General features: G+C 17.7%; 4 protein-coding genes across 4 annotated transcripts in view; 2 read left to right on the top strand and 2 right to left on the bottom strand.

The window, feature by feature from the left end:
• Nucleotides 1–836: 836 nt before the first annotated feature.
• Nucleotides 837–1,955, bottom strand: PF3D7_0818000 (U4/U6.U5 small nuclear ribonucleoprotein, putative; the record flags this gene model as incomplete). Its single annotated transcript, XM_002808809.1, has 1 exon — nt 837–1,955. One exon carries the CDS (start codon nt 1,953–1,955, stop codon nt 837–839), a length of 1,119 nt encoding a protein of 372 aa, XP_002808855.1.
• A 4,231-nt stretch (nt 1,956–6,186) lies between these two features.
• On the top strand, nt 6,187–6,486 carry PF3D7_0817900 (high mobility group protein B2; the record flags this gene model as incomplete). Its single annotated transcript, XM_001349310.3, has 1 exon — nt 6,187–6,486. The coding sequence occupies one exon, from the start codon at nt 6,187–6,189 to the stop codon at nt 6,484–6,486; it is 300 nt and encodes a 99-aa protein (XP_001349346.1).
• A 1,351-nt stretch (nt 6,487–7,837) lies between these two features.
• Nucleotides 7,838–8,139, bottom strand: PF3D7_0817800 (conserved Plasmodium protein, unknown function; the record flags this gene model as incomplete). The annotated part of the gene is made up of 2 exons (XM_001349311.1): nt 7,838–7,858; nt 7,996–8,139. 2 exons carry the CDS (start codon nt 8,137–8,139, stop codon nt 7,838–7,840), a joined length of 165 nt encoding a protein of 54 aa, XP_001349347.1.
• Nucleotides 8,140–9,823: 1,684 nt separating this feature from the next.
• PF3D7_0817700 (rhoptry neck protein 5) overlaps nt 9,824–15,788 on the top strand; it is a gene marked incomplete at both ends in the record, with an annotated part of 7,669 nt that continues 1,704 nt past the window's right edge. Inside the window, 22 exons of the mRNA XM_002808808.1 lie at nt 9,824–9,884; nt 9,991–10,068; nt 10,204–10,317; nt 10,602–10,634; nt 10,811–10,837; nt 10,986–11,174; nt 11,328–11,387; nt 11,489–11,563; nt 11,761–11,826; nt 11,969–12,049; nt 12,194–12,316; nt 12,407–12,487; nt 12,602–12,724; nt 12,849–13,042; nt 13,242–13,632; nt 13,856–14,230; nt 14,362–14,739; nt 14,916–15,134; nt 15,233–15,307; nt 15,447–15,485; nt 15,624–15,656; nt 15,754–15,783. Coding sequence (XP_002808854.1) covers nt 9,824–9,884; nt 9,991–10,068; nt 10,204–10,317; nt 10,602–10,634; nt 10,811–10,837; nt 10,986–11,174; nt 11,328–11,387; nt 11,489–11,563; nt 11,761–11,826; nt 11,969–12,049; nt 12,194–12,316; nt 12,407–12,487; nt 12,602–12,724; nt 12,849–13,042; nt 13,242–13,632; nt 13,856–14,230; nt 14,362–14,739; nt 14,916–15,134; nt 15,233–15,307; nt 15,447–15,485; nt 15,624–15,656; nt 15,754–15,783 — 2,845 coding nt within the window. The remainder of the gene's footprint in view (nt 9,885–9,990; nt 10,069–10,203; nt 10,318–10,601; nt 10,635–10,810; nt 10,838–10,985; nt 11,175–11,327; nt 11,388–11,488; nt 11,564–11,760; nt 11,827–11,968; nt 12,050–12,193; nt 12,317–12,406; nt 12,488–12,601; nt 12,725–12,848; nt 13,043–13,241; nt 13,633–13,855; nt 14,231–14,361; nt 14,740–14,915; nt 15,135–15,232; nt 15,308–15,446; nt 15,486–15,623; nt 15,657–15,753; nt 15,784–15,788) is intronic.

Below are 15,788 nucleotides of genomic sequence, written 5' to 3'. Positions count from 1 at the left end.
ATATATATAAATATATATATATATATATTTTATTTTCTATTGTAATATAAAACTTCCCTTTATAACAATAATTATAAGAATAAATGAATTTTATAAGAGTTTTTTTTTTTTTTTTTTTTTTTTTTTTTTTTTAAGTATATAAAAATATTATTAAGTATCTTAGATGAAACCAATTTGGATTATTTTATTTATAGAATATTAATTAGGTGAATAATAAAAAAAAAATAAAATAAAAAAAAGGAAGAATTTATTTTTTTTCTTTTTTCTTACTATGGAAAGAATTAAATCCTTTCAAAAAAAAAAAAAAAAAAAAAAAAAATACTTTTTATTTAATGTGTGCATCCATTTTTTAACAAATAAATAAAAAAAAAAAAGAAAAACAAGAAAATTTTCAAAGGTTTTTAAAAAATTAATATATTATTGTGCATAGGAATTATAATTTGACCTCATAAGTACATTTATATATACTTACGTGAAGGCATTTTTTTTTCCATTTTTATAAAAACAACAACTATTATAATTTATATAAAACAAGGATTTATATATAACTTACCAAAAAAAAAAAAAAAAAAAAAAAAAAAAAGAACAAATATGAATTAAAATCAAAAAAACATATAAATAATTAACAAATATATATATATATATATATATGCACATATTATGTGGGACTTAAAAATTATAGCCCATAAAAAAGGGCATATATTATAAAAATAAAGTAAATAAATAAATATATATATATATGTATATATTTATATATATGTTGAATGTGTATATTTTTGTTTCACTTTTCAAATATAAATAATATTATATATACACATTTTTATAATATAATTTTCTTAAAATGTTGGTGATAATGGTCTATTAAATCCTCCTCTTCTATTCATATATTGTCTATATTTTCTTTTGGTTCTTTTATTTATTCCTGATATATCAGTACTTTTATGACATTTATTATAAGTCGTTGAAAATTCGCTTATTCCCATAATTCTTTTTATCATTTCACCCTCTGATAATTCTTCATTTAAAATATTGTCATTCAATATATCATTATTCTTTTCTTCATTTTGATATTTATCTTGACTTTGATTTTTATCTTGATTTTGATTTTTATTTTTGTTATCATGATCTTTTTCTTTTGAATTTTTATCAACACATTCATCCCTTCTATCATTTGAATCTTCTTCATTTTTATATTGGTCATCCTCCTCTACATATGTATTATTTTTTTTTATATTACTATCATTATTATCATATGTCTGTATATTATTTAAAGATATCTTATCGTTTTTTTTATCTTCCATAGAATCAGTACTATAACTTCTTAATTTCCTTTTTTCATATTTATCATAAGATAATCTTCTTCTACTTCTATGTCTATCATCATGTCTATATTTATCTCTGCTTCTACTTCTACGTCTATCATCATGTCTATGCCTATGACTATCTCGTCTTCTATGTCGATGTTTTTCTAAACTTCTGCTTCTATTCCTTCCACTCCTATGCTTATTCCTCTCTCTACTTCTACTCCTACTTGGACTTCTCCCTTTTCTATGTCTACGTCTGTGTCGACTTCTACTTCTGCGCCGGTCTCTACTCCTGCTTCTGTGTCGGCTTCTACTCCTGCTTCTGTGTCGGTCTCTACTCCCGCTTCTGTGTCGGCTTCTACTCCTGCTTCTTGTTATACTTCTATTTCTGTGTTTACTTTTATGTCTGTCCCTCCTTTCGGATACACTAGATGCATCCTCCGCATTCATAACTTCATTAATACTTTCTATTATAGCATTCGAATCACCATCCAAATTATCTTTTTCATTCTCCCCAGGATATTCATTTGATATTTTTGAAACTCTCCTTTCATTATTTATGTCATTTTTGTTCTCCTCATTTCCTTTATCATTATTTTCTGTCGATTCTAAAGCTTCAGAAGTTTTGCTTTTAAAGAAGACATTAAACATGATCAAAAAAAAAAAAAAAAAAAAAAATACTACACCTTATTTTAAAACGTATTATATTGTAGTAAATAATATTTCATATGATAATAATATTTGCATATATATAAATATATATATATATTATATATATATATATATATATATGTATATATTTATGGATATATATTAATATATATATTTGAAGCTATCATCATATGTTATATATATATATTAATTAATATATATATATGTATTCTCACATTATAATTTTTATTTTACAAAAGGATATACAAAAAAAAAAAAAAAAAAATATATATAAATTGATATGTGACACATGTATTGTAACCATTCAATAACATCAATAAATTTTATAAAATAAATAATAAATCAAAGGTTCATTTTGATGAAGAGAATATTATTAAATAAATAAATATATATATATATATATATATATATATAGTAACAAATATATAAGTTAATTTTATATATATGTAAAAGAAAAAAAAAAAAAAAAAAATCCAGTTATTATTAATATATAGAAATGTATAATATGAATATTTTCTTAATTCTTATATAAAAAATAAAATATAAAAAATTATTATTTAACATATTCACTTGTTTCAATATATTTCATAATAAATAAAATAATAATAAAACTATAATGACACAATATATATTATGGTAAACATTATTTTTATAGTTTAAAAAAAAAAAAAAAATTTAATTTAAATAAAATAAAATAAAAATAAATAAACAAAATTAAATATATACATACATATATATATATTATTATAAAGATATTATTATATCCTTATTATTTTACGAATGCATATTTAGATGGATTCTATTTTATTCTTATTATTTCAAAAAGTATTATTACCAGATTATTCATATATATATATATATATATATATATATATGTATAAGTTTTTGAAGTATATATATTATATATTTTTCTAAATTAAATGATATATAGAATATTTATTTTTTAAGAAGGAAAAAGAAAAAAAATAGAATGATGTGAAAAAGAATTCTTAAGAGTATATAATACTTTTTTTTTTTTTTTTTTTTTTTTTTTTTTTGGGAACCCTAAACGATGAGACATATATATTATATATATATATATATATATACTGTTTGGTGGTTTTATTATGATATAATATTATATTTACATATGTGTAGTTATATATATAAACTTTATATAATTCGTCAAATATTTACATGAATTATATTTACAGTTTTTATTAAATATATTTGGTATATATATAACATGAATAAGTAATAACTATGAATTTCATTCATATACGCTGTCATTCATTTATTTATTATATTTCTTATGAATATTAGTAGTATAAAAAATAAAAGATAAATTTTTTGCTGTCTCTTTTCCTCTTCATGTATATGTTATATATATATATATATATATATATATATATATATATATATATATATACATATATATATATATTAAATTTTATATAACATCAAAATATGTAAATATTATAAAGCTACCATTAAACCCTTTTCACCGTTTACTTATTAAGACACTTTATAATTAAAAAAAAAAAAAAAAAAATTAACTTCTTTAAAATGTACATATATTAAATAATAAGAGGGAAAAAAATATAGGTACATATTTTTATATACACACAATAATTATTATAAATACTTTTATTAAATCATAAAAAATATACTTATCAAGATATATAATTAAACAAATCATATATATGTATATAAAATAGATAAAAAAAAAAAAAGGTATATATATATAAACATACATACAATATATATTGTGTTCGAATAAATATATTTATATATATTATAATGCTTTCCATTGAATTGTGAATTTTACTTTTTTATTTTAAGAACATATATAAATTATTAATTATATCTTAAAAAATTTTAACACAATTATATGTATACATATATATATATATATATATATATATATATACATATATTCTTTTTTTCGCATTTAATATTTGTACAATATATAAATTATTTTTGTATACATTATCTTTACATATAACTTTTAAATAAAATACAAAATATCATTTGATAAATATATATTTAAAAAAGGAAAAAAATAAATAAATACAAAAAAGATAAAAATATATAAACAAACGTATGACCCGCGATTTTTATGGTTTATTAAACAAAAATGGATCATTTTAATAATATTATATAAAAATTAAAAGTATATATATATATATATATAATAATATATATAAATATATATATATATTTTTTTTTTTTTTTTATAAACTTTAAAAAAACTTGTTTAATATATATATGTAATATATATATATATAATATTTTTAATAAAATTTGCGCATTTATTTATATATATTATTTTATATATATAAATAACTCAATATGCGGAAAAAAAAAAAATTTATAATATATATATAATAATATTTTGAATATTTATTAAAAAATATATATATATATAAAAATATATATATTTATATATATAATATTATAATTATATATATTAATATATATATATAAATACATGCATATAATTAATCCATTTATTCTCGTATTTACTTTTGTTCTTATTAAAATATATATATTTATATATAATTATAATATATATATATATATATAAATAAATAAATATAAATTTGTGCTCTTTAATTTTTTTTTTTCATTTTTTTTTTTTTTTTTTTATGCGCATATTTTAAAATATCGCTTCTCATTTGCATAAAAAAAAAAATATATATATATATATATATATATATATATAATATATTTATATATATTTATTTTTTTAATTTATTTTTAATATATTATATAAAAAATTACATACATATAATAAAAAAATATATGTACATATATTAAAATAAATATATATATAATAATTATATTATTATATAATATAAATAATACCTATTAATATAAAATAAACTTTATGCATAAAAGAAATTTTATATATACAAATATATATATATATATATGAAAAAAAAAAATATACAAAATATATTATATAATATATAATATATATTTATTATAATACATATTTTTATATATAAATAATATATATAATATATTATATATAATAATATATAATATATATTATATATAATATACAAAATATTATATAATAATATTATATATATATATAATATATATATATTATATTCATTCGTTTGTACCAAAAAAAAAAATTTTTTTTTTTTTCTTTTTTTAATATTAATATTTTCTTAATGTTATAATTTTTTGTTTTTCTTATTTATTTAAAATTTAAACAATTTTCTATAAAGAAAAATATATGTATATATATTTTTTTTTATCATAAATATATATGTATATATATATATATATATATATATTATACATATACATTTGTGTAGTTATATGTGTTACTATATATATGTTTAAGTATTTTTATTTAAATATAAATAAAACTTAAAAATATTATTTTATCTTATATAATAATAATTTTAAATATTCAAGATCTTTCTTTGGATACTTCATATATATAAAGGTAATTTAATAATAATTAACATAATATGAATTGATATTATATATATATATATATATATATATATATAAATGAACATATATGTGTACTTATATTTTTGTACATATATTATATATTATCCTTTTTTTTTTTATTTGGTTATATGTGTATATTTATGATTTGATTTATCCAGACCTGTTTGTTGCATATAAATTTATTTGTATCCTTATGTTACATATGGTTGTATTTATTATATTTGTAATATTCTTGTGTTTTAATTTCATATATATTTTGTTGTGTAAAAAAAAAGTGTAAGAAGTATATGTGTATATGTATTTCTTAATATTTTGGTATTGGTTGTGCGGTGATTCGACTTATATTAAATCATGTTTATGAATATATTATATGTTTATTTTATATGTATGTTTTCATTTTTTTTAAAATATATACATCAAATGACATTTTAACCATTAATAGTTACTATTAATGGATAATAAAAAATAAACACTAAAGAATAAATTAAAGTGTTTAGAAAGTTGTATAATGTTTTTTCTCTATATATTTGTAATATATGGAATATTATATAATATATATAAATATATATTTATATATATATTATATTGTTGCTGTCTTTATACATTTTATTACTTATTATTTCTTCTTTTAATAAATATTTTTATGTATCATTATATTTATATATGCATTGTTCAGAATATTATGACCAGTTCATAAATTTTTTTTTTTTTTTTTTTTTTTTTTCTTTTTCCCCTAACAGATAAAATATATAAAATGGCTTCAAAATCTCAAAAGAAAGTATTAAAAAAACAAAACAAAAAAAAGAAAAAAGACCCATTAGCTCCAAAGAGAGCTTTGTCTGCCTATATGTTTTATGTTAAGGATAAGAGACTAGAAATAATAAAAGAAAAACCAGAATTAGCAAAAGATGTTGCACAAGTTGGTAAATTGATAGGTGAAGCTTGGGGACAATTAAGCCCAGCTCAAAAAGCACCATATGAAAAGAAAGCACAATTAGACAAAGTACGATATTCAAAAGAAATAGAAGAATATAGAAAGAAAAATCAAGAATAAATATAATACATTCAACATATATATGAATAAATATATATGCGTGTTCTTTTTTTTTTTTTTTTTTTTTATCTACAAAGTTGAAATTATATAATATATATATATATATATATATATATATATATATATATATATTTATGTAGATATATATTTTATTAAGGTTTTTTTTTTTTTTTTTTTTTTCCTTTTTTTTTTTATATTATGAAAAAGAAATGTTAAATGTAAATATATATATATGTATCTGTTGAAAAAAAAATTTTTTTTTTTTTTTTTTTTTTATATAATTGTAATTTTATTCTGCAACTTTTTTTTTTTTTTTTTTTTTTTCTTTTTGTTTAAGAAAAATGAAAAAGGAAAAAAAAAAAAAAATTAATCTATTAAAACAATTTTTAAAAATGTATTAGTGGAAATAAAGGATACATTGAATTGATAGTATAATATAATCTATCCATAACCACCTTTGGCTATATATAATATTCTTATTTTATTAGTTCTTTCACCTATTGTTTGATTTTCTAAAATCATATAAGCTATATGAATATATATTATTTATGTTATATACTATCATTTCTAAAAAGGTACACATACATCATATATTATATATATATATATATATATGTTTATATTTAGGTTTCTTTTTTTCTTTTTTTATATACAGGCAAATGCAATATATTTGGGGAATATATATAAGGGCTATTGAAATTGGTATAGCTTTTATTGGCTTACAATTTTTTTTCTTTTTGTAGGGTCATTTACATAGATAGAGACAAACCAAAACATATATATTTTGAATACGAATAAAAAAAAAAATGATTCTTTCAACTTATTTTTATTTTTTTTGATTTTATAATTTGAAACATAATTTAAGGTGTAAACATAAATATTAAGTTATATCGTTTATTATATATATATATATATATATATATATATATATATATAACAAATAGTATGATTAAAATAAAAAGGGTATGTTTTATGATATATAAAAATAGTAACATATTTATAGACATGTGAATAATATATATATATATATATATATATATATTCTTATTGTCTACATATTTATATATTACTTGGTTTAATTATTAATATATATATATATTTTTTTTTTTTTCTATTTTTCTTTGGATTAATAAAATAATGCATTTGTTATATTAATAGTAATAGTATATTTACATAAAACTTTATACAAAAGAAAAAAAAAAAGAAAAAACAAAAAAACATAAAGTATATATTTTGAAGGTATGTCCTATTAAGTTTTTGTATAAACTTTTTTCTTTTTGTTAAATATACTCATTTTTCAAAACAGCAAAAAAATTAATTAAAATAAACTAAAATGTAATTCCCTGGAACCTTACTTTTTATCCTTATTGAGCTAAAAAAAAAAAAAAAAAAAAAAAATACAATATGTACAATATATACAATATATACAATATATATAATATAATCTTAGATTTATAGTATATAGGAGAAAAAGAAAAAGAAGAAAAAAAAAAAAAAAAAAAAACTTACCATATCATTTATACGATAATACACATATGTTCCTCCTGGTTTTAAGAATAATTCATATGTACAATAAGTTGCTTCTACGGACATGAAAAAAAGAAGGGCTTTTCCAATGAAGGGTAAGCCTACTGTTCCACAGCCATATGACATTTTTGTAGTAAAAAAAGAAAAAATATTATAAATCACAATATTTATAAATATTATATAAATTATATGTGGTAATAATCCTATTTGAAATATCGTAAGATTTTTTTAATTTATTTTTAAGTAAAAATAATGCTTTGGAAAATTATATTTATTATGTATAAAATGTCATATTTTTATATTCCTTTTTTTTTTTTTTTTTTTTTTTTTAAATTATTAAAATGGTATAAACAATACACACATAATATATATATTGTACAAATATATTATTGTTATATATATATATATATATTATATATGCAATAATAATATTGTACGCATATATTTTTTACTTCTCCGAACTAAAAAAAATAAAAATAACATAAATATATTTATATTATTTTGTTAAATATGAAAAAGCAAAAGAAAAAAAGAAAAAAAAAAATTATTTTGTTGTAAATCTTTGAATAGTTAAAAATTTATATTATACATATATTGATATATATATATAATACAAAATTATACACAAAAAAAAAAAAAAATGTGGTCATCTTTTTTAAAATGTATTGTGAACCATCCTTGATGTTATACTATTTATAATTAAAAAGACGAAGGTTATCAAAATGGATTATTTATTCTTTTATGTTCCTTGTTTTATATTTTGAAAAATAAATATCTTTTGTTCTTTGGTTTAATATTCAATTAGTACTTTTTTTTTTTTTTTTTATCTTTTATAAAACGTTTTCCCGAATATACCTTTGGATATTTTTAAAGACAGTTATTTTATCATTATGATAAGAAAAAAGAATATGTCTATGTAATTATAGATTACATTTTTTTTTTCTTTTTCTTTTTCTTTTTCTTTTTTTTTTTTTTTTTTTTTTTGTTTGGTATTTTATTATTATTATATTTTATTTATATGAAATAAAAAAAAATATATAATATAATAAAAATAAAAATAATAAAAATAATAATGATAATAATAAAGATAATGTTGACGTACTGCCCTAAAGTGCATATATAATATAAACGAATAAGTAATAATACACATATTGTATATATATATATATATGATATATATATATATTTATATATATTATTTATGTATGTGTTTTATGCTTTTCGTTTTGTTTTATATTTTATTTTTACTTCATTATTCCACATACAATTTTATAAAACACAGAACATTATATGTACATAATGTTTATTGTGTGTGTCCAATATAACATATAGTGATTTGGAGTGGACAATTTTTTACTAATTAATTAAAAAAAGAAAAAAAAATAAAAATAAAAATATATATATATATATATATATATTACTTGTATGTATTATATACAAGTTCTGTATTTTAAGTAGGTGTTTTTGGTTGTACATATAAATATATATACATATATATATATATATATATATATATATATATATATATATAAGGAAGAAATAAATAAAATAAGGGTTTCCCTATTTAATATAATACAAATTTATAGAAATATTTCAAAATATACATAGAAACAAATAAATTAATATGTATGTACAAGTACTAACAAAATATTAAAAAATATAATGTTTATTTGTAGTACAACCATTTGAATAAATTATTATATAATATACTTTCTACTCAAAAAAAAAATATATAAACATATATATATATATATATATATATATATGTAACTTGTTTATTTTATTTTTTTTTTTCTTCGTGTTATAAAATATGTTGAAATACACTTTGCTCATATATATCATTGCGGGTTATTTCATATCAGAAATATCAAGTAATAATTTGGAAAGATAAATATTAAAAAATAAAAATTTTTATGGAGACATAACAATATATATATATATATATATATATATATATTTATTTATTTATTTTCTCAGACAAACTTTTCGATACACTTCTTCCACGAAATGTCTTTAAAAAACCCAAACCATTTAAGAAAAATGAAATAAAAAAGGGTAATCAAAAATAAAGGAATAAATAAATACAAATAGAAATATACATATAAATATATATATATATATATATTATATTATATATTATTCCGTTTTGTATATTATCATATATATTACATTTATTTTTTTTCTTTCTAGGTATTGATAAGGATGAAAAATCTATTATGAAAAATGTAGACTCGATAGATGTTATGTTCGAACCAAGGGTTAAAAGGTTCGTCCCTTCTAGGACAAGAAAAACTCATGTTGTAGGTTCGTTCAAGGATGTGTAAAATGAAAAAAAAAAAAAATATATATATATATATATATATATATATATAAGATTAAATATATATATTTATTTTTTTATATAAGTATTAAAAAATATGCTGCCTTCATTACATATATGATGAAGTATATTTAATAAATGAATACTAATACTTATGGGAATCATACCATATGGCTCTTTTGTTATTACCATTCTATTTTTTAACAAAAATATAAATATAAAATATATATATATATATATATGTATATACAAATATATTTTCCTTCAGGTGGTCTTAGTCAAAGTATACCTGACCCAGGAGGTAAAATAAAAAAAAAAAAAAAAAAAAAAATATGAATTATATTTCTTATTTTTTCTATATACACATTTTGTAAATACTTATGTTGTTGTTAATCTTAACTTTTTTAACATTTGATATTCTCATAATTTCATGTCTTCCTATTATCTCATTTTTTTGTACTTTATTTTTTATTTTAGATGTGGAAAAGAGCAAATATGAAAAAGGTATAAAGTATTAAGTTATAAGAAGAACAGGACGTGAATATTATTAGAACAATATATATATATATATATATATATATATATATGTATTTTATTTTATTTTATTTTATTTTATTTTATTTCCTCTTCCTTTTTATTAACATATTTATAGCCGTACGATTCTTTGAGAATATAAAAAACGAAATGATAAATATGTCATCTAAAATTAATAAACAGCTAGATAGTCAAGATATAAGTTCCTTGAATAATTTTAAGAGAGCATCTGAAGTACTAAAAGAAAGTCTAGCAACAATGCATTCATTGGATATTATTAGAAATGATGGCAGTGTAGATTTCTCAAGTAATTATAAAATTTTTAAAAAATTAGAAAAATAATAAAGATATTAATAAACACGTCTATGTCAACAATATTATATATAATATGTATTTAATTATACTTATACATTATTTATTATTATGGTTATACTCATATTTGTATGTTTTATTATTATAGAATATACATTGGACTGGTATTCCAAAGCTAACATGAGAGAAAAATATTCTATCGAGAAAAGTAAAGAAAAAAAAAAAAAAAAAAAAAAAAAAAAACACAACACAACAATAATAATAATAATAATAAAAATAATACATGAACAAAATTATTCTCCTTTTCAGGTATACAAAAAATTATGAATAAACTTTTTAAAAAGGCACGTAAAAAGAAAAAAAATATGAAGAAGAAAAAGATAGGTATAAAATATAAATATAGAAATGTATCATCGTCTATATATTCAATTTATAAGAGGATCCCATAAGATAATATTTCCCATCGATTATATATATATATATATTATATTATATTATATTATATTATATTATATTATATTATATTATATTATATTATATTATATATATTTTTTTTTTTTTTTTTTTTTTTTTTCTGAAAGATGCCAATATTGAACAACTTGAAATGGATTTATTAGTACAGAAATTTATAACGGAAAATCTGAACGGTTAGAATAAATAAATAAATAAATATATATATATATAATATATTTATATATGAATATAATACTGTAATATATAAGGTGTTATATATATATATATATATATATATATATTTATGTATATATGTATGTATATATTTTGATTTAGCAAGCAAATTATTAAAACTATACGATGACTCTGCCAATGATTACGTTTCCCCAATGCACACTGATGTATGTGGACAGCTAGGTAAATATCAAAAGAATAAATAAAAATGTTGGAATAATATACATATATTTATTTATATATGTATGTATGTATGTATGTATGTATGTATGTATGTATGTATGTATGTATATTTTTTTTTTTTTTCTTTTTGGATTATCCTTTCAGGAAGTATAATTTTCAGTTATATGTTCGAGAAGGCATACAAATCATCGATAAATCACGACATATCATATTTTCAAAAATACTTACCTCGTCTGAAATATAGAATTCAAAATATGATTCAAAAGGGTAAATATAATAAATAAATAAATATATATGTATATATATGTGTGTGTTTGTTCTTATTTATTTTTTTCTTTTCGTTATTTTGTTTTATAGGAACACTATTATTACTAGAAAAGGGTCTTGATGATTCTTTATATACATTTAAATCCAAAATTTCAGATATAATGGAAAAAAGTATATAAATAAAATAAAGAAAGAAAAAAAAAAAAAAAAAAAATACACATATAAATATTGGTGTTCATATAAATTTATATTTTTGTATTACCTTTTGTATATTTAATTTTGTAGAATTTGGATTTAATGATATGTGTACGGATAAATGCATGGATGAGACTATTAAAGCAGACTATGATTTATCTGAGTATAAAAATGAATTTAGTCCATCAAAAACGGCACAAAGAAGAGCAGATTGTAAGTAGAAAAATATATACATATATACATATATATATATATATATATATATATATATATATATGTACATTTGTATGTTGCCCTGCCCCTTAATATACTTCACGTTTTATTTACAATTTCGCAGTGGTCAAGTTATTAATGTATTACTACAGAGATAAAATATATAATATCGAAACTAGTGCTGATGTCGTTTTAATTATGTTATTATATTTAAATTCGGCAAATGAACTTTCGGAAAAGGGTTATCTTGATGTTAGTTCTATATCAACAGATGATGAATTCAATTTAATAAATAAAACAATTGACAGGAGTCATAAGGTACAATCATATATATAGACATAATATATCTATACATATATATATATATATATATATATATATATATATGATGATTAAATTGTATTTTATGAGTTACTAATTTTTATACATGGCATATTTCATAAATTTTGTAAATTCCATAAATTTTTTTTAATTTGTTTAATTTGATATGCTTAATATTTTTATTTCTTCTCTTCAGTTTAATAAAAAGATTAAAATAAAGAAGAAAACGTTCTTTAAAATAGCTCCTTTTAATTTTTTCCGAGAAGAAACACAAGAGAAAACAGGAAATGAATCCATCTTTGCTATTGACGATATTATAAAAACTTCTTTATTAGCTAAGAAATCTCAAAATTATAATTCGTTGTATGAAACAACAAAAGATTTATGGAATCAAATTCAAAATATGTATTCTGCATCATATGGTTTTGTACAATCCAAAAAAATCAAAACAAATAAATTTGTTGGATCTAAAATCAGAAATGTAGGATTCTTGCTTAGATGGTTTAATTATAATAAGACACCATCTAAAAATATTAATTTCTTAGTTAATAACTTTTCTCCTTTAGTTTCGATCAGTTTACAATTAGGTAAATTCAAAAATATAAAAAAAAAAAAAGGAAAATAATTGTGGACCTATAAAATATGGGAATTACATCCACCAAAAAAAAAAAAAAAAAAAAAAAAAATATATACATATCATATATATATATATATATATATATATATATATATATATATATATATATATATATATATATATGTTGTTATTTATTTTTTTATTTTTTTTTTTTTAATGTCACCTTATTGTAGTGTTTTTCATAACGACCATGATAGAACAATACGAATCGAGCTTCCTAGGAAATTTCTCATCTGCCCTTAAGAAAATTTTTACCCTAGGAAAGAGTGGAAGGAATCCAAGAAATTATAACGACTTAGTTAATTTTTCTGAAGTAGACTATTTACTAAGAACATCTAAGGCAAATAATGTTCAAAGAATTATTATGCAAATTATTAGAATGTTGAAAAAGAAATTTTTATCTTCTTCATATACACCTACATTATTGGCCCAGTATATGTCTATCTTCCTTTCTTTATGGGTATTTGAAGGAGAAAATAATATATCCTTACAAAACCCAAATATATCCAGATTTAAGAAAATCTTTTTCCTTACATACTTTGTTCACGGTACGAAATTCTTTTTAAACATAAAAAAAAAAAAAAAAAAAAAAAAAAAAAAAAAAAAAAAAATATGTGAATGGTACTACGTTGTATATATATATGTATATGTTTATATGTTTATATATTTATTTTTTTAGAGAAAGGACCTGTTGAAAAGGCTGTAGATATTATATACAACAAATGTCGAATGAAAACCGACAAAATTGTTCTTGGATGTATACATGATTATGGAGGTAGAGAAAAGAAAAAACTCCTCGGACTAATAAGTAGAAAATGTAAACCTACAAAGATAAGTATAAGAAAACGAAGTATTCGTAAAATTCTAAACAAACTCATGAGCTCATTAAATGATCCAGTAGATATTTTAAGAATTGCCGTTGATACGGCGACAAGATGTGATCATTTTAATCGTAGTAAAAATATTGATAATGTAAAAACAAAAAAAAATAAAATAAATTATGAAATATTTGTAAAGTCAGAGTTATCCATTAGATATATCTGTGCAGATGTTACAAGTAAGTCGAAAAAAAAAAAAAAAAAAAAAAAAAATAAAATAAAAATATATATGTGATGGACGTAATATATATAATAATATATATATATATATATATTATTATTATTATATATATATATTTTTTTTTTTTTTTTTTTTTTTTTTTTTTTTTTTTTTTTTTGTTCATTTCATTTTTAGAAAATGTCGTTAAAAAAATTATCAGAGATGTATCTAGACTTAAAAATATGAGAGAAGCACAAAATGTCATAGACAACGGATTAAATAGTGTACAGTATTTAAAAATAAGAAATTACAGAGATAAGGAAAGTAGTTTCACAATTTTATGTCCATTCATGGAAGGAAACGACAAAAACATAAGAGAACTCGAGAGAACCCAGATATCTCTTTTTATTCACAGTAAGGAGATACATAAGGGAATATAAACAAATCAATCAAAATATAAATATATGCATATATATATATATATATATATTTATAATTTTTTTTTTTTTTAGAAAACATTGGAATGTCTAGAATAATCAAAGGAAAATTGATCAATATATTTAAAAAAACACTTAATATGAGGGAAGGTAACTTTCATAATATTATTTACATAAGAAAAAAAAAAAAAAAAAAAAATTATTATTATTAATGTGCCTTTAGATATATATATATATATATATATTTATATATGTATATTTTTTTTTTTGTTTTTGGGTTCATTTTTAGGTATTAAATCAGATAGTGCCATATCTATAAAAGTTGGAGGTAAAATAAAACTTTTCGAATTAAAAATTTTTTAAAAGATAGATAATTTAAAAATTGAACTAAGATAATATATCTTATTTTCTTAAACTTTTTATCTTCTATTTTTTTTTTTTTTTTTTTTTTTTTAATCTATCTCAGCACGTAAATATAATGGTATCATATTCACAGGAGGTAATATTTAGACAAAATAAAAATAATAAAAAAATAATAACACACATATATTATATATATATATATATATTGTTTTTTTTTTTTTTTTTTTTTGTAGGATATCAATTGAACGTTGATAATTTGGATCGTAAT

This window comes from Plasmodium falciparum (genome assembly GCF_000002765.6).
Source record: "Plasmodium falciparum 3D7 genome assembly, chromosome: 8".
NCBI classification, from domain to species: domain Eukaryota; phylum Apicomplexa; class Aconoidasida; order Haemosporida; family Plasmodiidae; genus Plasmodium; species Plasmodium falciparum.
This window is presented reverse-complemented; position numbering and strand designations above follow the sequence as displayed.